General features: G+C 53.2%; 2 protein-coding genes across 3 annotated transcripts in view; one reads left to right on the forward strand and one right to left on the reverse strand.

The window, feature by feature from the left end:
• Positions 1-11,992, forward strand: part of WIPI1 (WD repeat domain, phosphoinositide interacting 1) — a 32,916-nt gene extending 20,924 nt beyond the window's left edge. The window contains exons 6-13 of the mRNA XM_035026186.1: positions 250-342; positions 1,235-1,305; positions 1,873-1,980; positions 6,139-6,303; positions 7,079-7,186; positions 7,856-7,974; positions 8,481-8,581; positions 11,468-11,992. Coding sequence (XP_034882077.1) covers positions 250-342; positions 1,235-1,305; positions 1,873-1,980; positions 6,139-6,303; positions 7,079-7,186; positions 7,856-7,974; positions 8,481-8,581; positions 11,468-11,515 — 813 coding nt within the window. The 3' untranslated portion in view covers positions 11,516-11,992. The remainder of the gene's footprint in view (positions 1-249; positions 343-1,234; positions 1,306-1,872; positions 1,981-6,138; positions 6,304-7,078; positions 7,187-7,855; positions 7,975-8,480; positions 8,582-11,467) is intronic.
• An 11-nt stretch (positions 11,993-12,003) lies between these two features.
• ARSG (arylsulfatase G) overlaps positions 12,004-23,624 on the reverse strand; it is a 94,693-nt gene continuing 83,072 nt past the window's right edge. The window contains exons 10-13 of one of the 2 annotated variants that reach the window (XM_035026183.1): positions 20,441-20,561; positions 15,898-15,988; positions 13,188-13,307; positions 12,004-12,968 (exon numbers count right to left, since the gene is read on the reverse strand). In XM_035026183.1, the coding sequence (XP_034882074.1) occupies positions 12,694-12,968; positions 13,188-13,307; positions 15,898-15,988; positions 20,441-20,561 (607 nt within the window). In that variant the 3' untranslated portion in view covers positions 12,004-12,693. The remainder of the gene's footprint in view (positions 12,969-13,187; positions 13,308-15,897; positions 15,989-20,440; positions 20,562-23,624) is intronic. The other variant, XM_035026184.1, reaches the window with a different exon arrangement.

Genomic DNA, 23,624 nt, shown 5'->3' on the forward strand with positions numbered 1-23,624 from the left:
TCGGCATTGGGCGTGCAGCTGGCTGTCACCTTCCCGAGGGCAGGAAGAGGGATAGAAACGGAGGCAGAATCTAGATAGACCAGAAAAGGACATACAGCTTATATGGCCTGGTGGAGAGAGAGAGAGAGAGACATGGGGAGCCCAGCAGATGAAGGAGGGCATCTCGGAAGAAAAGAGGAAGGGGAGGGAGAGGAAATGTATCTTCCCGCTTCCCCAGCATCAGTATCCATCTTCCCTTGTCACCAACAGAAAACAGTCTGCACGATTGCTGCCCACGAGGGGACGCTGGCCGCCATCACCTTCAATGCCTCAGGCTCCAAACTCGCGAGCGCCTCTGAAAAAGTGAGTGCACTCACCTTGCCTTCACCAGGCTCTGTGTCGGGGCTCTGCTGTCGGGGCTCCCCTGTTGGGGCTCCGCTGTCGGGGCTCCGCTGTCGGGGCTCTCCTGTCGGGGCTCCCCTGTCGGGGCTCCGCTGTCGGGGCTCCGCTGTCGGGGCTCTCCTGTCGGGGCTCCGCTGTCGGGACTCCGCTGTCGGGGCTCCGCTGTCAGGGCTCTCCTGTCAGGGCTCCGCTGGGTGGCTCCCTTGGGGCCCAAGATCTGATGAGCTGGGACTGGGGACAAGGACTGGCTAGTCCCTGACCTACTTGGAATCCATTTCCGAGGGGAACCTCTGCCCTGTGCATGCTGTGTATATGGATACGTATTAACTCAACGGACAAAAAGGCCTAGGCTATGCGAGATACAAGATATGTGACAGGGAAACTTGCGGTGTTATTGAGAAGCGTGCTCGTGCTCGCACAGCCTCCCGAGATACACCCTGAGGCTGCATTTCATAAACCGTGTAAACAAAATGTTGTGCTATTTAGCAGGAGAGATTGATCTCTTCCGACTGGAATGGCCAGGGAAGGTGATCGAGTTGAATTTCAAATGCCGTGAAAAATGTGTATTTTGAGAGGCTGAGACTGAATATTCTAGGAAGCACAAGCATTGTGAGCATCCACACACACAGAGCCTTGGGCTGGGGCGGGGAGGGAAAAGGGAAACCGTGTTTCACACACGGTCCAAGAATTACTTCTGTGGCAATGTACACACAAAAAAGCCTCTGTGCCCAACACTCGGTGTTTCCCCGTCAGAGACAGATGTTCTGAACCAATAAAACAAGCGCCTTTCGGAAGGGACATCTGTGTCTGAAGCCATTAATGGTATGAAATGTCCCCCTGCTCTCATTTCCAGGGCACCGTCATCCGGGTGTTCTCTGTACCTGACGGGCAAAAGCTCTACGAGTTTCGGAGAGGCATGAAAAGGTCTGCGTTCACCGTGAAACCCGTTTACGGTAGCCACCCAAGTCCCGCAGGGGACGGCTGGTGGCCGTCGGGGGGGGGGGGGCAGGGAGGAGCTTAACTCCCTGAGACACCGTGCGGGGTGCTTAGTAGACCTGAGAACACGGCCGCTCTCCTAGCACAGGACCTCAGCACGGGAGCCCCCTGCTGATGTGCGAGGGCAGCTAGCAAAGGAGAAGAGAGAGAGAGAGCGAGCAAGTCACCATCCAAAAGCAATTCGGCAGGCGTGACGGGCCGGGACCCTAGCGGCTGTAGCGTTGGCCACAGGACAGGTGCACAGAGCTGCTGGAGAGCGTCCAAGATGACAGGAAGGGGCCGTGCCTTGTTTCTTCCCCGCCCGAGACTGTGACCCTTTACGCATCTTCCCAGCGTGAATTTCTAAATATGAATGACACAGTGTCGGGGGGATTTTAGAAGACCTAGACTCTCCAGGACACACTGAGTTTTCTTACACAGCTGGTTTTGAACCGGAGAGCAGTCACCCTCACCTTCCTGGCTCACGAGTCTGTCTCTGCGTCGCTGCGCTCCTAGGTACGTGACGATCAGCTCGCTCGTGTTCAGCATGGACTCACAGTTCCTCTGTGCCTCCAGCAACACCGAGACCGTGCACATCTTCAAGCTGGAGCACCTCACTAACAGGTCAGACGTCAAATCCGCGCGGGCCGGACTGGCCGGCCTAAGTGATTTCTGCTCTCGGAAATGCCATGCACTCGGCCTTCCTGGCTAGGTCTTCCCCGAAGGGGTGGTGTCATGCCCGGAAGCACAAAACCTGGCGTCATCCCCGCCCCCCCCCCCGAGTTCACACCCTGCCTCTGCCCCCGGCTGCCCCGCGCTAGGAGACCCAGGCGGGTAACTCAGTGTTTCTGCACCTCAGCACGAAATGATCAGCGATGCATCTTGGGCTGGGCGTGAGGACTGAGTGAGTTCCTTGAGCTAAAGTGCTCAGCGGGGTGCCGGGCACCCAGGGGACAGTAAGAATCGGGCAGCGAAGCGCTGGGACAGTGATCTGCGAATCCCCGCCGCCCCGCCCACCACCGAGTGCGGCGCCTGGGGCCGGAGCGCGGCGTGCCTTCCGCTGTGGGTATTCCTTTCCTCTTGCTGCCACACCGAGTGGCCACGGGCTTCATGGCTGAAGGCAGCACACGTTCATTATGTCACAGTTGGCTAGTCCAGGACGGCTCGGCCGAGTTCTCTGCCCAGGGTGGCACGGGGCTGAAATCCAGGTGCCAGGCAGCCCCGCCTGATCTGGAGCTTAGAGCCCTCTTCCCAACTCAGTCCTGTCCCTGGTGAGAATTCTGGTCCTCGCCCCGGTGAGGACCCCGCATCCGGGGTGGCCCTCAGCTCGAGAGGCCACCCGCTTCTCTGCTCACGAAGCCTGCAGTCCAGCAATGCTGCACTGATCCCTTCCTGTGCTTTGGGTCGCTCCAGCTTTGCCTTCTGCCTTCCTGGTCTGCGGCCAGTTGGAGAGACCGCTCTGCTTTCCCTGGCCCCTGTGTTAGGTCAAGCCCCGCTGGATAATCTTGCTGCCTCCGGTGATCGGAGCCATAGAACATGATGCAGTCCCCAGATGGCTCCTTCGTCACCGTCACATGTTTTAGGGACCAGGGCATGGAATCCTGGGGCCATTCCTAGGAAATCCACGGTAGCGTGTGAGCACTCGAACCCAGTGGTAACTACCTGCTGTGCGCATGCCCACGCCTACCCTTGGAGAGATCTCACACTGGAAAGGATCCCCCTTCCCCCCGCACCGTCATTGTCTGTGGAAGTGTCACCTTGGCCAGCCCTCTTCCCAAGGTCAAGGTCCTGCTTCTGGTAGCATAGCAAATGCTTCGGACGCCCCATGTCTCCTGACTCTTTAGTGCCATGATGGGAAATTGAAACATGAGGGGTTAGCGATGAGCTCAGGGACACACGGAAGGCAGGTGGTGGAGTTGGCGATGACAGTGACTCTCGTACATTGATAGAGCATTGTGTAGTTTAGAGTCTTTTCACACACTGCCTCCCTCCGCTCCCCACAAGAGCCCTGGAAGGCAGGAGTAGAAGTTTCATCCCTGAGGCAGCTGGGCTTCAGAGCAGTTCCACCTGTTGCTCAAAGCCTGTCCCCGTCTGCAAGTCCCAGGGTCCACATGGAAGTGCCACATTTTTACACCCTGCCAAGCTTCTAGAGCTGCTCCAGAGCAGAAACTCCAGGGGCATCTAGGAAATGTCCCAAGGACTTAACTTCCACGCTGGGTTTCACAATTGTGCCAAGAGAGGCCCCTCTTCTGTGACTGAAAGAATTCTCCTCCTAACGTGGTAGAATATCTATGAGAAAGAAACTTTTTCCACCTCATTTCAAGATATGGTGCCCGGCCTCTGTTCTGTGTTCGGTACAGCAGGTCGGTCCGACATGTACCCCACTACTGTTATGTATGTATTAGTATGTGTCTGTCTGACACCCACACCTGGCTTCTGTCCCCCTTCCTCGGAAACTCCATCCAAGGGCACCAGCAACCAAGTCAGTAAGTGCCAAGGATTTTTCAGGCCTGGTTCCGTCTTCCCTCCACAGGCCAGTGCAATGCTCTTTCTCGGGAAACCTCATCCCCCCACTGGTGTCCAAAACCCCAGGGGCTGCTTCCTCCCTCAGTCTTCCTGGAACCCCGTGAATGTCCACCCTTGTTCATGGGCATCCCAGAGCTCAGTGTTTGTCCTGTAGTTCTTCTAACCCTGCATGGTTTCCCTAGAGCTTTGATCTGTTTTCTGGACTTTTCTTTCACTTTTCAGACAGCTTGTAAAACGTAAGCCCAGATCTCTTCGGGAGCTGTTGTGATAGTTGGGAGCACAGGAGGGCAGCTGGGCTGCTAGGACGCCCTTCAATCCCAAGGCGCCGTGACAGAGGGACCCCAAGCCACTGCTTTAGCCCTGTCTTCATCTGAGTTCATTATTAGGGCTTCAGACCGGAAGTTGACATTTGAACTCGTTTCCCTGCCCAGGCTCTCCGGTTTCCGTCAGTGATCTCAGAGAGCTGGGAACAACCCCTTCCTCCCCCGAGTGGCTCTTGACCTTCCCCTCGGCCGTCCATGAGGTATAAGCCACCACGATGGCTCACACTGGCCTCTGCAGCCCCATTCCTCTGGCCGCTGCCCCGAACCAAGTCTTGAACGTCTCCTGTCTGCTCGGTCATGTCTCACTCCTTCTGGGCTCTTCTTACCAGTCCGTCCTGTATCTTCTCAGTGGGCTAGTTTTCTGGAAGTGTTCCTTTAAACCTGACCCTCCCTCCTCCGAAACTGTTACCCGCTGCCCCTCAGCTCTGGGAATAAAGTCCCAGCTCCACCAGCCTGGCATTCAAGGCCCCTTCTTGGTGCACCTTACCCGCTGTGCGGCCTTCCCGCCTTGGGCACCTGAGCCAGACTGGCTTGGCCGTGGCTCCCAGAGGCCTTGCTCACCTGCCTCTGCCTCCGCGGGGCCCTCCTGCCATCCTATCCCACCACACCCCACAGCTGAGCTGGACCTGCCTCCAGAGCCCAGCCCCGCGGCCACCACCCCCAGAACACCCCCAATCAGCGCAGACACCGTCATATCAAATAGCGTCTGCCATGGGCCAGGCACGATGTGAGCCCTTCGGCTGGGGGTCACCTGTTTGGTGCTCATGGCAGCCCTGCCAGGTGATGTGTTCGCTGACTGAGGTTATCCCAGTTTCCCAGAGAGGAAGATGGGAACTGGGAGGTGAAGGAACTCCATCCACCTCTCCCTCCTCCGTGGCCCTGGAGTAGCTCCTACCTTCACCCTCCACATGGCACCTTACATTTTATATCCCTGTGCCGTGTCTGCCCCAGGAACGCAGACCTAGGCAGTATGCATCTTTGTAAGTGCCACCCCCTGGCACAGAGCTCCAGGGCAAGCAGGACAGGTATGCTTCGTGATGCTCAGGATCACAGATAATGGCGGAACCCCTAAAAGGGGCCCTGGGTTTCAGATGGGAACATCAAGGCCCAGAGGGGTTTGTCCAGAGACCACCTAGCCGGTTGGTAAACAGAGTGAGAAATAAACCCGTGCTTCTGAGCTGCAGCGTGCGTTCCCCACCAGCCTTGGGCCCTGTAGACAAGTGGCCTGTCAGCAGGTGCTCCCAGGAGCGCGTGTGGCCACCCTGGTCCCTGATGCGCCCCGGTGTGCCCAGCATGAAGGCGGGGGTGTGCTCCCACCCGTTCCCACCTCTCAATGACAGAGCAGCCAGCCCCCTGCGTCCGGCAGACACCCTGCGATGGAGTCTGATGGCTGCAGGGGCGCACCAGGTCCCTCTGAATTATCTCCACCACTGGGAATCACTGGGGCCCCGGATGGCTTCAGGGCTGTAATCAAACACCGCCCAAAGCACTTTGCCCGGAGGTTTGCTTCCCACTCAGTCTGGCTAGGGAGGCCTTGACCCTGAGATCGCTCTGTTCTTCCGCGCGCCCGGCGCAGGCTTGAGCTTCGTTCTCAGAGTCCAGATAGCCATCCCATCTCCCTGGCCCCCTTCTTAGAAATCTGGAAATCAGACTAATCATCGCACGCAACTTCTTTAATGTAGGGAAGCGGTAGCATGGGGAACCTCTTAACAGCTGTGCAATGGCCCTTCCGAAGGACAAACAAGCCCTCGATGCCCTTCTGGCTCTGCCAGCACAGTACGTCCCGAGCTGTTGCAGGTGGGCGGAACGTGACCCCGAGGCCCAGTTCCTTCCTGTTGCAGGGAGCGCAGCTCCGAGCTTGGGCCTGCGGAGAGTTGGCCCGATGCCCAGGCCTGCGGGGCGTCTCACCTCCACCTGTGCCTTGCTCCCCCAGCCGACCAGAAGAGCCTTCGACCTGGACTGGCTACATGGGAAAAATGTTCATGGCTGCTTCCAACTACCTCCCCACCCAGGTGTCAGACATGATGAACCAGGACAGGGCCTTCGCCACCGGACGTTTGAATTTCTCTGGGCAGAGGAACATCTGCGCCCTCTCCACGTACGTACAGCCCCGCCCACCCCCCCTACCGGCAAAAACCTTTTCCGGTCTGTTTGCCCCGAGCGCAAAATCCCCAAACACGTGCGGGGAGCCAAAGGACAGATGGCCAAGAGGAAGGGCGAGCAGACTCGATGCCTGCCGTGTAAAGTCAGTTGCTTTTCCTCCCCGGTCGTCATGCGTGTTCTGGGGGCAGGGGGGGCACGGCAGGAAGTTGGCATGGGAACCCCAACTTTCCGGTGATAATGACACTGTCTTGAAAGCAATTCCCATTCTTAGATAATTCTGTAACAAGGCTCTAGTTCCACGGTCCGGCTTCAGACACCTCTGGGCTTGGCAGATACTTTATCTAAGTGGTTTAAAGGAGTTTGTTAAAGAAGCTAATAAATGTTTTTTTTTAATTTGATAAAACTAGCCAGCAACGCGGTGAGCCAATTTTGTCCTTTGTCCTTTCTGTCACTGTTAAAGGCGGGAACCCACGTAAGCCAGGGGCTGTGTCCCGCTCAGGTCAGCGGATGCTTTTGTTGGCAGTGGCTTTTCACGGAGGAATAGCATGCATGCACCTCCTTTTGTCTCACTCCCACAAGTATTTTCAAAGACAAGAAATAATCCTCGAGGTAAATCACCAGGGTCAGAATGCCGAGAAATAGCCAGACACCCAGAACCGGGGGCCCGCGGGCTGGGTACGGGTCTCTGATGGCAGGAGAAGCGGCAGGGGGAAGCTGCTCCGTTCCCCGGCTCTGTTGTCATCACGGCGCATGTTTCCCTTGGCTCTTAGGATCCAGAAACTGCCGAGGCTGCTGGTCGCATCGTCCGATGGACACCTTTACATCTACAATTTGGACCCTCAGGACGGAGGAGAATGTGTCTTAATCAAGACCCACAGGTGAAGAGACTGGTTTTCACAAAAGCCTTTGAAGAGCGGGTTGCAGTGGGTTGTCGCGGGGCCAGGAACGACGAGCTTCAGGGCGCTCGCTTATCTTCCTCCCTGGCCTTCTCAGGGGGCAAACCTCGAGCGGGCACCCGCTTTGTGCTGGGCTCCATGTCAGGCGCCCTCACCACCCAGGACGCTTCTGGAAAAGCGCTCGAAGAAAGGGAATGTCTCCCTGCAGCCTTTTCTCCTCATACGTAATGGGTGCTCAAAAATGGTGCCCAAACTGAATTGAGAAGTTCTCTTGACGTCTGTGACCGAGAGCAAGGTGACCTCTACCTGCTGTGACAGGACAGAACCAGCTGCCCCTGCCCCCTCGGCCTCGGAGCCCCCCCTCGCGAGCCTGGCTTAGCGTCCTTGCAGGTGCATCAGGAAGAGCCGAGGGCCGATCTTCGCTCAGTAAATATTAGAGAAAGGGGTCATTGTGAAGTTGCATGATTGACCCCCGGCCGTTGAAGGTCACTGGCAGGTCACGTAACCCAGCAGTGTCCGGCTAGCTCTATAAGCTCGAGTGGGCAAGCCTGAGCTTCCTAGTGCTTTTCCTTCTGGCCATAGCCTGGATATGTGATGATCTCTCTTCTCTCCTCCCTCCCCTCGCACCCCCCCCCCAACTGCTGCAATTAGCTTGCTCAGCTCAGGAACAACAGAAGAAAATAAAGAAAATGACCTCAGACCTTCATTACCTCAGTCTTACGCAGCAACTGTAGCCAGACCGAGCACCTCGGCCGCCTCCACGATGCCAGGTGAGTGGCTGTGGGGGCCTGGCCGGGGGCGCCGCGGGGGCGCGTTTCTCACAGCGCTGTCCTCTCCGTCACCTGCGGACGACACTCTCCCTGAGCCACTTACCTCCTCCCAGGGGCGGCCACGAGAGCAGCCTTTTAAAGTCAGGTCCCTAAACCTGGCACGCAGAGCCCAAAGTTGTCGCCTGCCCCACAAGCAGTGTCAACCGTTGCTCTCTCTGAGAACTGGCAACAGGTGGAGAGTTGGAGGTGCCTGGGGTAGAGGGTGGGTCAGGACAGCCCCTCCGGGGGCTCAGAGGCCACACCCGGTAGGGATTTTGACTCATCTGAAGCTGTCTCTCCGTTCAAAAAGGCAAAGGCCTCCCATCCAAGTACTAACCAGGCCCGACCCCGCTTAGCTTCCGAGCAAAGGCAGCTTCCCATGGGTTCCCTGGAGGTCCCGCCCCGGGGTCATGGCATAAGAAGGGCAGACCGTGGGGCTTCTCTCATGTCTCATTCTTGGTTTCCAGGTTATTCTGAGGACGGCGGAGCCCTCCGAGGAGAGGTTATTCCTGAACATGAGTTTGCGACGGGACCAGTGTGTCTTGATGATGAGAATGAATTCCCCCCTGTGAGCAATAGGAATCCCTAAAAGAGTGGCTCAGTCTGTGTGCTTAGAAGGAAACGTCCACCTCGGGCAGGAGGCGAAGTCACTTTCCCTGTTCTCTGGCGCTGCAAGAGCTAACCTCCCCTCTAACAGTCAGAAAGCCATAGCGGGTGCTCTATGCTGCAGGCCCCACGCACGAGCCGGCAGGTGTCAGGCTAAAGCTGGCAGCATTCGAATAACCGAATACTAATCCAGAGAGTCGCAGCGGCCTCACGGCATTCGGGGGCCTGGAATCCTTAACTTGGCTTCCCTGGCAGTCTCTGTGCGGCTCACAGGAGGAATTCGTGCCTGCGTAAACTCCCGTTTTCCTGAGGCTCCTTTAAGGATGTCCTTGCAGAATACTGCCGCCTTGTTGCTAAAGACGATGATCTAACAGGGCTGGGTCCGCTGTGCTCAGCAAGGGAGCTAGACCCCCACCCTCCTCCGGCTCTCACGGCCCCCTGGGCTGACCCCAGGCTCCCTGCGGCCGTGTGGAGGGTGGGAGGCTCAGTGGAGCGCTCCCCTGCCTTTCCCTGCATCCTGCTTCAGCCGTTCTGGCAGCGAGCGCCCTCCGGCTTGGCCGGGTGCAAGGTTTGGCTTCTTCCAGCATCCCCGGCCAAAGAGGATTCTCGCCCTGGGGAGCTGCCAGGGCCTCCTTAGCTTCTGGCTCTTCAAGCTTCCATTTTGAGCAACACGCAGACGGCTCTCGGGAGCTGAGGTTAGAGAGTGGCACAGATAAACCAAAAATCGTTTAAACTTGGAAGCCGTGTCGGGGCCCAGACTTAGCCAGAGTCACCCTCCTGGAGCCAGACTGGGCACTGCCTCAGGGCCCGTTAGGTCCTGGTCTGTGGTGTTTTCTCCTGAGCGTTATTTCACGTCAGTTGAAATTCCATTTGCAAAAGGATGGGGTGCAGGCGTAGTTTCTTTCTTGTATAAGTCCTGGAACAATCTGGTAAGCCCAGTCAGCTTTAAAAAAAAAAAGGCTGTTTTGGGGCCCTCCGTGCATGACGAGAGGGCTGGGTTTGGGATTGCCCGTAAAGGCTCTGTGGATTGCAGCTTGAGATTTACATATCTGGCTTTTAACAGATTGCCAAACCCAGTGCCAACAAGTCCAGTTTATATTTTAGGGGTGGAGAACAGTGGTTCTTTAAAATACTCATTATAAATATAAAAACAGCTGTTGGCTTGCTGCCTCCTGATAAACCAGTTGTTTGGCCTTTGGGTTCTCATGCCCCGACTAGCCATAAGGGGAGTTCTTCCGTACCCCCCCAAAAGTTGGCGGTCATTTACCTGATGTTGTATCTTCTAGGAACCAGAGCAGAGCAGATGCAGTGGGGATAAATGTGTCCCACTCTGTCCGGATTTAGAGTCTTCACCCACTAGGTTCCGTTTCAGTAATTTTGGTGAAAGTCTGTGACTGCTACAAAAGACTATTAGGTTATTAATTAGATCCTTAAGGGTCATCAAAGTAAACCCTACAGCCTCTGTACTCACACAACTGGAGTACTTCAGATACCGGCTTTCAGGAGGTGGTCCCCTGCCAAAGAACACCTGTATAAAATAATAGGTACACTGTGTAGATCATTTGTTTGGAGATAAAAAAAAAAAATGGAGATGCTTAAAATCTAGTGGTAGAACTTGTCGAGAGGCCTGTTCACCTAAACACTGCCAGGAAGCTGGGTCTGAGCCACTTGTCCTGTCTCTCTCTTAAGGACCAAATGTGTGAAAGTTGGTTTAACTTGCATCCGGGATTTTTATTTAGACACAAGGAAGGCTTCCTGCCAGTGAGAGCAGTGATCACTGAATGAGATCCCTGTTAGACCCTAGAGCCGGTGGTTGGGGTCATGGGGGGCCGTCAGGCCCCAGCCCTGCCCTCTAGCCTGCAGGCGGATGGGGAGGACAGGACCGAGCTTCTGCACGCTCCCGATGTCGTGGCAGACAGCCTTCTCCATCTCACTACATGGGGGTCAGAGGCGTGAGGGCCACGGGGATGTCCCCTCGACATGGACCATCTCACGCCCTTGTTGGCAACAATGTCCAATGGGAGAGGAGGTGCTGTACAGCTCCTCTCCCTGCCTTATTCTGCATCGGTATGCCTATTATGGTATGGGTACCCGGCCAGAATTCACACCTCTACCCACATCCCTTCAAAACTTCCGGGATTGTGAAAGGGTCTTGGAGTCTCAGCTTGGTTTAAATCCCTTCTCTTTCGGTTCAGATCATGGCCTTGCCCAGCTAATCTCGAGGGGCTTCCCGGGCCTTTGCCTTCAGAACACAGGCATTGCGAGTGGGTCTTTTTTTTTTTTTTTTTTTAATATACTCACACTTCCCTGGATATGATCACTCTTATCTCCTCGAGATTTACTTTGCTCCATAAACAATGAGAGAAGAGAACTGATCATTTCTGGTACCTTAGAAAGGTGCCATATTCAGGAAGCAGTTTTTGTTGCAAGAACACGCCAACCTTTACAAGTCTGCGTATCCTCTGACACTAGTCTTATTCTCTTGAGCAAGAGTAAGGGAATTGGGACCAAGGGTATTTACTGACTTTTTAATAGTGATTTAGCAGTCTGTGTTTACAAGTAAGATGAGCCTTTAAAAAAAAAAAAAGCATATGCATATAAATACACATACACACGTATTTTATACAGAGTATTTTTTGAAACTGTGCCATACCTGTTTACACCTAAGTAAGATGGGTGGATTTTCTGTGGCCATTGAGTGAGGGTCAGTCTGTGGACATACGGAAAACCTCTGCAGTGCCCGGCCTCCCCCTGCTGACCCCGCATGGGCACAGATCTGTTGATAATGCAGCCTGCCTAACCGCCTCTTCCTGGAAAGAGTAAGGCCATTCTGTTTTGATTTTGGTAGATAATCTTGTGCCGTGGAAGTCAGAAGGGCAAAACGAAGCAGTCATGATGAGAAGCGCACCTCAGAAATCAGGACACCCCCTATCAGGTGGTTTTGGAGAAAACAAGGAAGGTGGAAGAATGGAGTACAATTGTGTGTGCGCAAAGGGGGGCAGGTGCCACCGCTTAAGCCACGGGACGTGGTTCACGGCTCTCCAAGCTCTCCTCTGCCCTGGTTGCCAGTGGGTACGGGAGACACCATGTACACATCCTGCTATTCGAAATACGTTACAGCCACAGTGTCAATGCTAACTAACCATATTGGTCTATAACCGGAACTTCATATGTTAAAGGGCATCCTTTTTAAATGTATGCCATGTAAAAATGTACTTATAGGAAAATCTCTTTGAATTGTATTTCTTGTATATTACATACATATAGAGAGACTGTTTTCAGCCAGGCAAAGTATTTTTGCAGTGATTGCAATAAATCATTTATTACCTTTGAGTCCCATTTAGGATGCTAATAATAAAATCATGGCGATGCATTTTTGAGGTTTTAAATTTTTATTTCTTACTGGTTTTAGGAAGCAGGAAGGATGCCTAAAATCTTTAGAATACAGTCGTTTGATCTTTAACAGGGGAGGAGGGAGGCGGGCGGGGCCGTGGATTTATCTGTGGGCTCTTCTGCGCTGAGACCCGGAAACATCTAACTCTGTCCTAAGTCTGCATCCATGCTGCTCAGGGCACCCCCCAGCAGCCACCCAGAAATGGAGCATCTCAGGCCCCACCCCAGACCTACTGAGTCAGAGCCTGCCCTTCCACGAGCTCTCAGCTGAGAGGTATGCATATTAAAGATGGAGAAGCAGTGCCCTAGATCCCAGCTGGGATGAACCTATCCTAAAGCAACCAGCCAAATTGGGTACAGAAAAAGGAAACTAAAATGCATTCAGTGCCTGTGCCGTGGCAGGTCATGTGGCAGGCATTTTCGTAAATCGCCTTCTTTCGTCCCCAAAATCAGCTCGCGAGCTAGGTTAAATAATCACCCATGTTCAAAAGCCAGGGTCTTGAACCAGGGCTAACCCCAAAGCCTGGGTGCTCTCCGCCCGAGCTCCGCACGCAGGAGGGACTGCAGGGGGCGCAACGCGGGGGCTGCGGGACAAAATTCTGAGACTTGGCTTTTACAGCATCTGGAGCTGGAACTTGCCCTCTCTTCCTGACATCTTCTGCCTGGGGGAAAATCGGTCCGTCAGATGCTCTGGCAACGGCAAGCGACGTGGTGGGGATTGCAGCAGGGGGTCACGGAAGGATTGCGAGTATAATCCGCGCTGGAGGTGTTGTCACGAGCAATGTCTAGGAGAACATCTGCAAGAACCTCTCTGACCTTGGGCACTAGGCCCTGGTATTCGGCACTACCTCTGTCTAGAGGCACAGCTTCTGCAACATCGTCTTCTAGGTTAAAAATCAGGGGAGGCTCATGATGCTGCTCAGGCCCCACGTCCCCATCACAGGCTCTGGCTCCGCCTAGAGAGAGCGTGACAACAAATACCCCGTCAGACCCAGCTTTGGCCTTATATTGGAAAGAGGAGCGCTGTGATTGATTATACACTAACCCAACGATCCCAGGACTTGAATATTCAAATGATTGTTCTGCCTGTCAAAGAAACCACCTTGAGATTTTAGGTGCTCATTCCAGTGATGCTCCCACCGGCCAGAATGACTTCGAACTTCTCCCGGACTTGCCTTCAGAGCCCTTTTGACAGCCAGTCAGGGATTTCTCGTCTCCACCCTTTGCGAGGAAGTAAGATTTTTTTTTCTTCCGAACATTGATTTCTTGAACACCAAAATCCTCAATTTGGTGGACTGGGCAGGAAGGCAAGGTGAGTCATTTCACTTTGGGTTGCAGTTGAGATTCGTGTATGAATTCGAATCTGGCTGTGAAGGTAGCCTCGGAAGAGGAGTAACAAAAAAGGAGTCATGGCTGCATCCTTAGCTGTTGATGATTCAGGTGACTTTTTTTTTTTTTTTTTTTTTGCCTTTTCCATACAAAAAGCAGTTAAGGTATCTGGCAGAAGTTAATACAATCGAATAAACAAAAGGAATCCAGGCAAAGGACAGCCATCAGAAAGACAGCAGTTCCTGAAGCCTACTTTGCCTCTGAGCTTCCTAGCAGCCCAACAATAGGGTAGAAACTTATCAGTTACTCAGGGGAAGCCAAGGTTTTGCAGGACCTGAGATGTGAGAGAAACTTTTCCAGGAGCTCCTCCTCCAGGGAGAGAAGAATGGGGAAATCACACAGCCTTTAGGCAGCCCTCCTTAGTGGTCTTCCTCCTACGGTTGACATTCATTCAGGTCGTTCAGCAGAACGTAAGAGTCCCTGTCTTTGCCTAGAATTTGGAGTCCAATTTGGCTCCTCTTCACTGCCAGGAAAGGGCAGCGAATGAGGTTTGCAATCAGTCGAGCAAGGGCTAGGACAGACGCCTCTTATGAAAATGTAAGACTTCCACTTAGAGGATCATGGAAGAGCTTGCATGGAACCAGCCCTCCTATGGATAACACTTCTAAATTCTAGGCAACATATTGAGGGAAAAAAAAAAATTGAAGGCACCAGCAAATGACCAAGGGAGGCAGAAACCGAAAAGAAGTTGATCATTGAAAGACAGAGGCCGCAGGGAGTTGGGTCTGCATTTTAAGAGTTTCCCACCCCGCCTAGAGACACCCCTCAGCCTGTGCAGCAGGGAGCAGCTAGAGCCCAGGGAGAAAGGTGTCGTCTCTTTGGCTTGAGGTGTCCAGGGACAGAGCTCAGGGCTGCCAGAACGGGAGAAAATGGATGAGTAGAAATCTCAGGAAGGAGGAGGGAAACAGAGAGGAAAAGCCTCAAAATCCGTGGATAAACCCCCTCCACATCATTCTCTAATCTAAGGCAATAGATGTCAAGACATGTCATTTATCTGAAATAGTTTTAAGTAATAAGGATGTGGATTTTCAAAGAGAAGGGGAAGGGAGAGATCAGAACATGTCCCACTCTTCCTCCCCAACACACATCCAGCTGTTGAGAGGTCCGTCCTCCCCATCCTCGTGCTCACGCTCCTGGGACTTCGGTGACTCCTCAGAAGAAGAGACCTCCCCTCCCCTGGGTATCATAATTCCTGTCCGATTGAGATCGTTTTAAACAGTCCAGTTACTTCATAGTAACATTCAGGATTCCGATCCTGTGGTGCCAAGGGCTTTCTGGCAGGGCTGTGACTTCTGAAATTAACTCAGCCTGGAGAAGCCATACCTCTGAGATAATGTAATGTAAGGACTGTAATCTAGAAACTTTCCATCTGAAAGCATAACAAATATCTGACAAACCAGTATTTTAGGTTTTGGAGAATCAATAATTCTTGTGGCATTTTTTAATATCCCTCAAGTTATGAACTCAAAGAACTTGTTTTGTTTTAATGCCACATTTTCTTCGGGATCACGTATTTATACTCAGGGAAAATCATTTCTTTATTATATAATTCTTTGGAACGCTCTAACACGAAACAACTGAATCAAATTGGAATCTGCACCAGGTCCCAGATTTTGTTTTGTTGTTTTGTTTTGTTTTTCATTCACTAAAAGAAAAATGTTAGGGTCCCTACGAGGTATGAGATGCTGTGCTCAGCACTTAAAGACAACAAAAACAAAGTATCTTACAAAGCTCAAAACTAGTAAGGGAAATACAACATGGACCCCCTCCAAACCCCTCCAAAAAACCCAAACAAACATGTACCCAAATGACTGGCATATATGGCAGAACGTGATCATTATCAGAGTTTTTCCAAATTGTACCCAGCCGGGAGGATGAGAGAGTTTTATGACCGGGGTACTAGAATTTGATGTGAGGCCCTTGCAGCTGAGAGAGGTTTTGATATGAGGCCAAGGAAGAAGGTCGTTGCTCTTGGAGAACTGACCCTGGAAAAGTGTGGGGACCCAGGCTGGAAGGACCCTGAACTCAGTGGGCAGCAAGAAGCCACTGGAAGATTCTGAGAACCATCCTGACCCAGTATCACACTTCTACAATATACATTTAAGATGGTCAGCGAGGGAACCAAGATGCAGAGAGACTTCTGTCAGTTTGCTAACTCGACCTCTCAAGTCTATTTTCTGAAACAGTCTATTGTCCAGTAAATTACACTTTCAAATATCTCTGAGCTCCCATTTCATGTTCAGCCAAACTGGCATTTAAAGCGTAACAATGGAATGAAACATTCTTCGGGTGGAAAGGAACTGTGTTAAGTGTGCGGACCAGCTCCGAGCTTGCTGGAAATGTCAGCCAACGGTAGAAAGCCCTTGTTTCCCTATTTGTGGGGGCAGATGACCTGTGCTGGGGGTCCCTAGGTGCTGAGAGCTCCCTGAAGGAGGGCAGCCCACACTCACTCCTGGAGGCCTCAGGGGGGGTCCGGGCAGGGGACACCAGACTCACCGCTGATGTAGAAGGCCTTGTAGTGCCCCAGGCGGACTGTCTGAAGGGCTCCGTACTCTCCAGCCGCCCCACTGTTGGGGTGGAACAGCACCTGGGAAAGAGGAACAGAGCTTCCTAACCAGACAGCCATGCTGGATACTCCCTGGAAAGCATTCCTTTCTCTGTCATGGTGTCTGGCCCACCAGCCCCACCCCACCCTGGCCCGAAACACTGACCAACACGGGCCTGTGGGCCACACCGGCCAACCCCCTGGGGGGCCTCCACGAAGTAGCTATTTGGCCAGTTAGTTAATCAGAGTGGGGTGCCACTGTGGTCAGATTCCTAGGCCTGGTACCAGCTACAGAATGCACAGGGTCCAGGGCAAAATCAAAGTGAGACAAAGCTTGTTCAACCTTGAAGAATTTCAAGATGGCACAGCACCTGCTCTTGAAACCAGCTGCAGGGCTGTCCTAAGTGCGGGGGGCGGGGGGGATGTGACCGCGCCGGGTCACACACCTGCTGGGGCCCCAGCCCTCAGGTTCAAGATAGGGCCTGGGGACCTGCCTGTCTTACAGATCTTCCCAGGGATTCTGACGCAGGTGTTCCTCCGATCTCCTTGGAAAAACGGCTTCTTCAGCATCCAGTTGATTTTCTCGCTCTCCCTGGAGCAAGTGGGGCATAAGAAGGCATCCTCGAGAGGACAGCTCCGCATGATTTCTCCAGAACTGGGCACAGCCAAACATGGATGTCCTCACCTTTGACTCAATCCCACCCCACTCAGACTGAGGAAATCCTCCCTCATCAGGCCATTGATGAAAGAATCACCCTACAGAGTGGAAACACCTAATTCGGGCTTTGCCAAGGGTGGGATCTGGTAGAAAATAAATGACCGGTGTCCTTGGTCAGTTGGTGGGTTTGGGCTGCAAGCGGGAGACCGCCCTGGTATGAATCATGACCAATATATATCACTGGAAAGGCGCTTATGTGATTCAAAGTTTCCATGGGGCTTAAAAAAAAATGAGAAACATCTGTTGGAGCAGTAAATAGCCGTCCCCCCAAGTTTCCCGGCTGCGAGAGGATGCCGAGGGCGGGGCTCCTCCCACACCTGCAGCTTCCGTGCTCTGCTCTCGTGACAGTCCCCGCAAGGCCCCCAGCCAGCGTGATGACAGCAGGCTCCTTCCAAACAGGAAAAGAAGTCATAACTCAAAACCCACTCTTCTGCCAGGCCTGCAGGAAGCCAAGCCCGTCACTGCAGGAGGCCATTCGGTTTCCTTCTGGAGAAGGCAGGAAGTGGGGGACTTGGAAAATCATCTTGTCCACCGACCTAAGACGCACTCAGACATCCAGGAAGTGGGAGTCGCGCTCCGCTGGTTCAAGTCATGGACACGATTTGAGTCTCAGTCACAGACACTCCATCAGGGTGGGCTGCCACGTCCAGGATATTTATGCAGCGTTACCAGAGGCAACTTGCAAAATCCAAGAGGAAAAGGAAGCAAAACTTCAGGTTGGCTCCGGCTCGGAAACCAGGATGGGTTTTGTTTTCCTTCGTGCAGACTGGCCAGGGCGGTCTTGTTTCTATCAACAGAGGAAGAAGGCTGGCAAATTTACACATGAATCACCGCTGAAGATGGGTCCTCTCCCAGGGAGGGGGGGGACACCCCGCCCGAATTTCAAAGATGACTTTATCTTCTGCAACCACGGTGCACCTTCTTCCTTGCCTTTCCTACCTGTTTACTTTGTTTCATTTTTGTTTTGTTGTTTTAAGCAGGAGAGCATGTCCTCGGGCCCTGGAGGCTGGTGTATATCACACACACACACACAGACACACACACACACACGTGCGCACACAGGTGGAGCTGCAGAGCTCTGTCTCCAAACGTGGCCAGCCACTCCGCATGGCGGCTTTCACCGCTAGGGGCCTCCCTAAGAGAAGTGATGGAACTTCCAGAGCCTGCAACCCAGCTCCCATCTCCTCAATGTATGGCCTCCAGGGAGGTGCCACGTCTTTCAGGACCCCCAGCTGTCCCAGACCGGTTTGGACCGGCAGATGCAGAGCCATTAAAGAAGCCTTCCCTTTGTTGACAACCTGTGGATTTGGTTGCCACCTGGAGCTGCAGGAGGACTCGACCCGTGGGGATGTGACAACATCCAGCTTCCATCCGGGACTCAGGCAAAAGTGCGATACCTGAGGCAGCCTCCTTTCCCCCTGCTCGTGGTTACCCTCAGTGCCCAGATGCAGACCCAGGAGCAAGACCACGGCAGGCTGGGGGTGGATGCTATGGGTTTTAAACACCACCCGACGTCCCAAGGGACCTCAAAGGAGATAATGAGAAGATCGTTCTGTAGGAAAACCCAGTAGCCCATGATCTGCCTTTAAGTAAACCCTCCACATCGGGCCTGAGTAGGTTGCCAGTGGGCCTGTGGCTCTAGGTGGCTTGAGCTCTTCATCTTGTGGTTACTTCATTTGCAAAACAGGGAAGAACCCCATTGCTGAGCCGTATTTGCATACTGTTTTTGAGATATCATCTAGGAGTTACTTTGAGCTTCTTGAAACTGGAGTGGTTTTCTAAACCACGCCCTGTGAGAGCCCTTGGAAGCCCAGGACCCATCTGAGTGTGAACACAATTAAAGCGTGCTGCTTAAAACTTCCCTGGGGAGCCGCAAAGGCGTGCAAACCCATACGCATATGAATGCATAGCTGTATGATCACTCACTCTACCTCCTGGCCTCTCTTCAGCAAATTCAAGGCGATTTACTCTAGCCTTTTCAGCAGGTGACCAGAAAAGACCGGACTCGGGGCCAACAATTACCTGTGCTGCCCTCAAACTCCAAATAAACTTATCTCAAGCGTCTTCACAAACACTGTGGGAATCTAGTGCTCTGGGAGGCTGGGTGGGCCAGAAGGTGCCAGCAGCCGAGCGCTTTTGCTCTAGAAGGTACCATCAGCGGCTTCCGGTAAGCAGTGCGGGCGGCTGTTTCCTCCTGGGCCCCGGGGTGCGGTCAGGGAGCCGACCAGCAGCCGCACTCTAGCTGCGTCCCCACACATCATGGGTCCCTCCGAAAACCCCCAACAGTGCTGTGGCTGTGTCTCGCCTTCCTGCCGGGCGTCCCGGGCCCACCCCCGTCGGGCACTAGGCCAGTAACTGTGGCCCCGAGCCTGGGCCTCGGTGACTCTGCACAAGGCAGCCACCCGCGAGGGAGTGAGCGTTCGCGCGGCTGAGAACGGAAGTGAGCGCCAAGGAGCTGGCTCCCACAGGCACACCGGCCACGTCAGGGAGCTCGGAGTCCTTGAAGCGCTTCCTGGTGACCCCAAGTATTCTATTAGTAGCTGTGGTAATAAACACTCGGGAGCACCTCTCCACTGACGTCTCCCATAACCCCCCAGGGTCACATACTGCAAGCCTCCAGCCCAAAGGCGGAAACCATCTTCCTGCTGCTTTGCTGCCGCCAGCCGTAGAGCCCAGCCTGGAAGGGTCTGCAGCTCTAGAAGGTTCCGTATTGCAGGAGAAGCCGTGCTTCTGCAGAGGGCATTTCAGGCACGTCTGACAAGCCCCAGAAACGGCATGAACGCTCACAGAAGCATGGGGGGCCCTCTCGGGGCCAGAGTGCTGGCCTGCCCCCAGCCGGCTGAGGGCCGGGGGCAGCTTCGGTGACGGCCACCGTACATCTGAGCAGCATTTGAGTCACTTCCATGTGACCCTCGGTAAAGACACAAATAGACCCTTTGATGTGTGGGTCCCAAACTGAGAAGCCATGTGCTCGCTAGGCCCTACAAAGGGGTTTGGGGTTCCCTCCGCCCACTTCCTCTTCCTTTGGGTGAAAGGAAAACACATGGAAATGACATGGAAAGGCCATCAGGCCCGACACATCCTGGCTGTCACTGCCCCCGAGCGCCTCAGCACACACGAGGAGGGGACCCTGCGGTGCAGGCGCTGCAAAGTCACAGGCCGGGCCCTCCGGGAGCCGGGGCGGGGGGGTGGGGAAGGTCAGGGGCATAAAGCCCTTGTTGGCCCTGCCATTCAAGAGCTGTTTCGTTTATGTGTCTGTTCATTCATTTGTTCATCAGATCCACGTTGACTGCATGCTGGCTGGGTGCCAGGGACTGTGAAGTGCACTGAGAATTCTTGGTGAGATCCTTGCCTTCTGGAAAGTTCCATTCTAGTCGGGGAGCCCCACGATACACAAGTCACTCACACTACTCAGCCATCTCATCCAACAAAAACGTGCCAGGTGCCTACGATGTGTCAGAAAACTCAATAATTATGAAAAAAAAATCCTGTGTTATGGGGAATCAGCACGCCTGTATACCCGCTCTAAGCCAAATTGTAAAACGTAAGTCTGGATTGGCAAACTGGATTGATCGTAGGGGAAGAGGGGGAGAGGAGTGGAAAGAGAGGTTTGTCTCAAAGAGGTCGTCCATCAGGCCTTCTCAAACTAGGCCTGGAGCAGCCACCTCTATGCATCGTCCAAGGATGGTTCTCTTTGCACAAAGGTGGCCCTGGATGAGAGGCAGCAGGCCAATCTCCTGAAGAGCCTGAGCAGAGCACACACCTCCTCCACTTACCCTGTGCCCAGTCTGCGACCAGCCAAAGAGCACCTCAGACGCATCCAAACCGTCAAAGTGCCGGTCCTGGGGCAGGCTGGCCCCGGCCAGAGCCACCACAGTGGGGAAGATGTCCAGCACACTGCGGGAAGAACAAGACAGCATCAGCCCCAACTATTCCCAGACTCTCCCTGGCCACGCTGTGGTCCAGGCCCACCCAAACCAGCCCAGACTGAGCACCTACATCCTCCTTCGTGGCCCGTCCCCCTCTGCTTGCCTCTCCTTTCTTCGGGTTCCACCTGGGTTTCTGCTCCCGGAAGAGGCAGAATGGCACAGTGGTTGTGCCCCCAGACCCTGTGGCTGAGAGTTACCTGGCCTCCAATCCCAGGGTTGCATCTCTCTGGCTTCTCAATGCCTCAGTATTCTATTCTCTAAAATGGGCATGATGATAATAGTGCCCACCTCATGGGGTACTGTGTGGATGAGACACACAGAGAAGGCATGTAGAAGACCTCTGAATGGACTCACTGAGTGTTTGTGTTATAATTATTCACAAGAAGGGCACCTGGGTGGCTCGGTCAGTTACACATCTGCCTTCGGCTCAGGTCATGACCCTAGGGTCCTGGGATCAAGCCCCTCGTCAGGCTCCCTGCTCAGCGGGGAGTCAGCTTCTCCCTCTCCCTCTGCCCCTCCTCCCTCTTGTGCTCTCTCTCTCAACTAAATAAATAAAATCTTTTTAAAAATCAAAATAAAAAATAATCATTCACAAGAGCCTCCCTATGGACCTAAGAATGAAGGGGTTCTACCTGTCACCAGTTAAGCCACAGCCACTAGCTGAGAGGGGACAGAGTGTGACAGGTACCTGCTGGAGAATGCCCACTTCATTATTCCTTCCCTGGGTCTCCATGTCACAAATATTTAGTCTTTGTTTAAAATGCCACGGTACGTGAAACATTGCACCCCTTTATCTCAGTTGCTTTTCCCCCATTACAAAATAGTAAATGTTTACGGTAGGGGAAAAAAAAATAGAACATCCAGAAACATAAAAGAGGGAACAACGCACGAATAGTGCATTATCCAAAGCTACCATTTTGTTATCATTTTGGTGGATTTTGTTCATGCGATTTTTTTTTAAGTCATGTGGTACAATTTTACTCTATTCTAGGGCACATCTCCTGCCAGCCTGCTGTGCTTTCTCAGAAAAAAGCTCTCTAGCATAAACCAATGGACTGTCCTTTCAACAAAGCTGTTTAGATCCAAGGGCCAGGCCAACTGAGGCAGTGGGCTGCGATGCAGTCAGGAAGGCAGGGCCAAGGCGAGGGGTACTCCCCGGGAGAGAGGCCCTGGTTTGCCTGAGGCTGGGCACAGCACTGAGCTTCAGGCACACTTTTAGGGAGGCCTCAGAGGCCACACCTCCCACTGTCACCACCCAGAGGTTCCGGGAGGGGTTCTCTGCCCAGCAAGAGGGGCTGTGGGGAGGGACTAAGCTTCTGCCCACCGTGTGGCCCTGCCTACAACCCCGGGGCAGAATCTCTCCTTGGACGATGGCACAGAGTGTTTCTGGTTCGCCTTCAGCTTTCACGGGCCACACAGCTGGTGGCTTATCTCTGGAGATACGCGTTCCAGGAGGTGGCATCCCACATGGGCCAAGTCAGGAGTGCTGAGTAAGCACTAACAGAGTCCAGCACAGTCCAGAAACCTGTCCAGAGTCCAAGGATCCTGGGACAAACTGGGCAGCACAGAGCACTGCAGTGCAGTCTGAGAAGGCCATGGTGGCCAGGGGCTGTTGGTTCGAGCTTTCTCTAAATTGCACCCCGAAGAGAGACCAGCATCACAAATGGGTCACATCAATGAGCGAGAAAAACAGGATCTGTGTTCGAATGGAACCTATGGCATACTTTCTCTTTCCATCTTACGTTTTCTCCCTGGTATCAGGAGGCTTCACATCCTCTAATGGAAGAAAGCATGAAGTCTAATGTGCTTGGGACCCTAGCATCTCAGAATTGGTCAGGATGCTCAGAGGTACCTTGCCCACCCAGAGCATAAAGAAAACCTTGGCCCACGAGAAAATCTTCAACATCTCCGATGACTTGCCAATCCAGCACTGATTGTCAAGCCCAGGCTGTCACCCAGTCTTTCCTTCTGTGCTGGGGGAAGCCAAGCCCCTGAAGTTAGCCCTGGAAGAGGGCGAGGTTCCTGGGCACTCACGGTCCCAGTGCCATCCCAGGACTGGGCCCCCAGCTGAGGCGTGAGCTTAGAGAAAATGTTGGTCTTACAGAGGCCACCAAAGGAAGCCCAGCTGCTCCCAACCTCAAAACCCACCCAAGATATTTACCCCAAAGATACAAATGTAGGGATCCGAAGGGGTACGTGCACCCCGATGTTTATAGCAGCAATGTCCACAATAGCCAAACTGTGGAAAGAGCCAAGATGTCCATCGACAGATGAATGGATAAAGAAGATGTGGTATATATATACAATGGAATATTATGCAGCCATCAAAAGGAATGAGATCTTGCCATTTGCAACAACGTGGATGGAACTGGAGGGTATTATGCTGAGTGAAATAAGTCAATCAGAGAAAGACATGTATCATATGACCTCACTGATATGAGGAATTCTTAATCTCAGGAAACAAACTGAGGGTTGCTGGGTGGGGGGTGGGGTGGGAGGGATGGGGTGACTGGGTGATAGACATTGGGGAGGGTATGTGCTATGGTGAGTGCTGTGAATTGTGCAAGACTGTTGAATCACAGATCTGTACCTCTGAAACAAATAATGCAATATATGTTAAGAAAAAAAAAAAAAGAAGAAGATAGCAGGAGGGGAAGAATGAAGGGGGGGAAATCAGAGGGGGAGACGAACCATGAGAGACGATGGACTCTGAAAAACAAACAGGGTTCTCGGGGGGAGAGGGGTGGGAGGATGGGTTAGCCTGGTGATGGGTATCAAAGAGGGCACGTTCTGCATGGAGCACGGGGTGTTATGCACAAACAATGAATCATGGAACACTACATCAAAAACTAATGATGTAATGTATGGTGATTAACATAACAATAAAAAATTAAAGAAAAAAAAACCCCACCCAAGAAACCGGTCCTGAGAGTCTTTAAAGAGACGCAAAAAAAACCCAGAACCTACATTTTCAAGTTTCTGCGGCTGATGCTACTTGGGATGGAGGCTTTGGGCAGGGCCACATTCTGAC

Source organism: Mirounga leonina, unplaced genomic scaffold (assembly GCF_011800145.1).
Source record: "Mirounga leonina isolate KUSES-001 unplaced genomic scaffold, KU_Mleo_1.0 Mir_197, whole genome shotgun sequence".
Lineage (NCBI taxonomy): Eukaryota > Metazoa > Chordata > Mammalia > Carnivora > Phocidae > Mirounga > Mirounga leonina.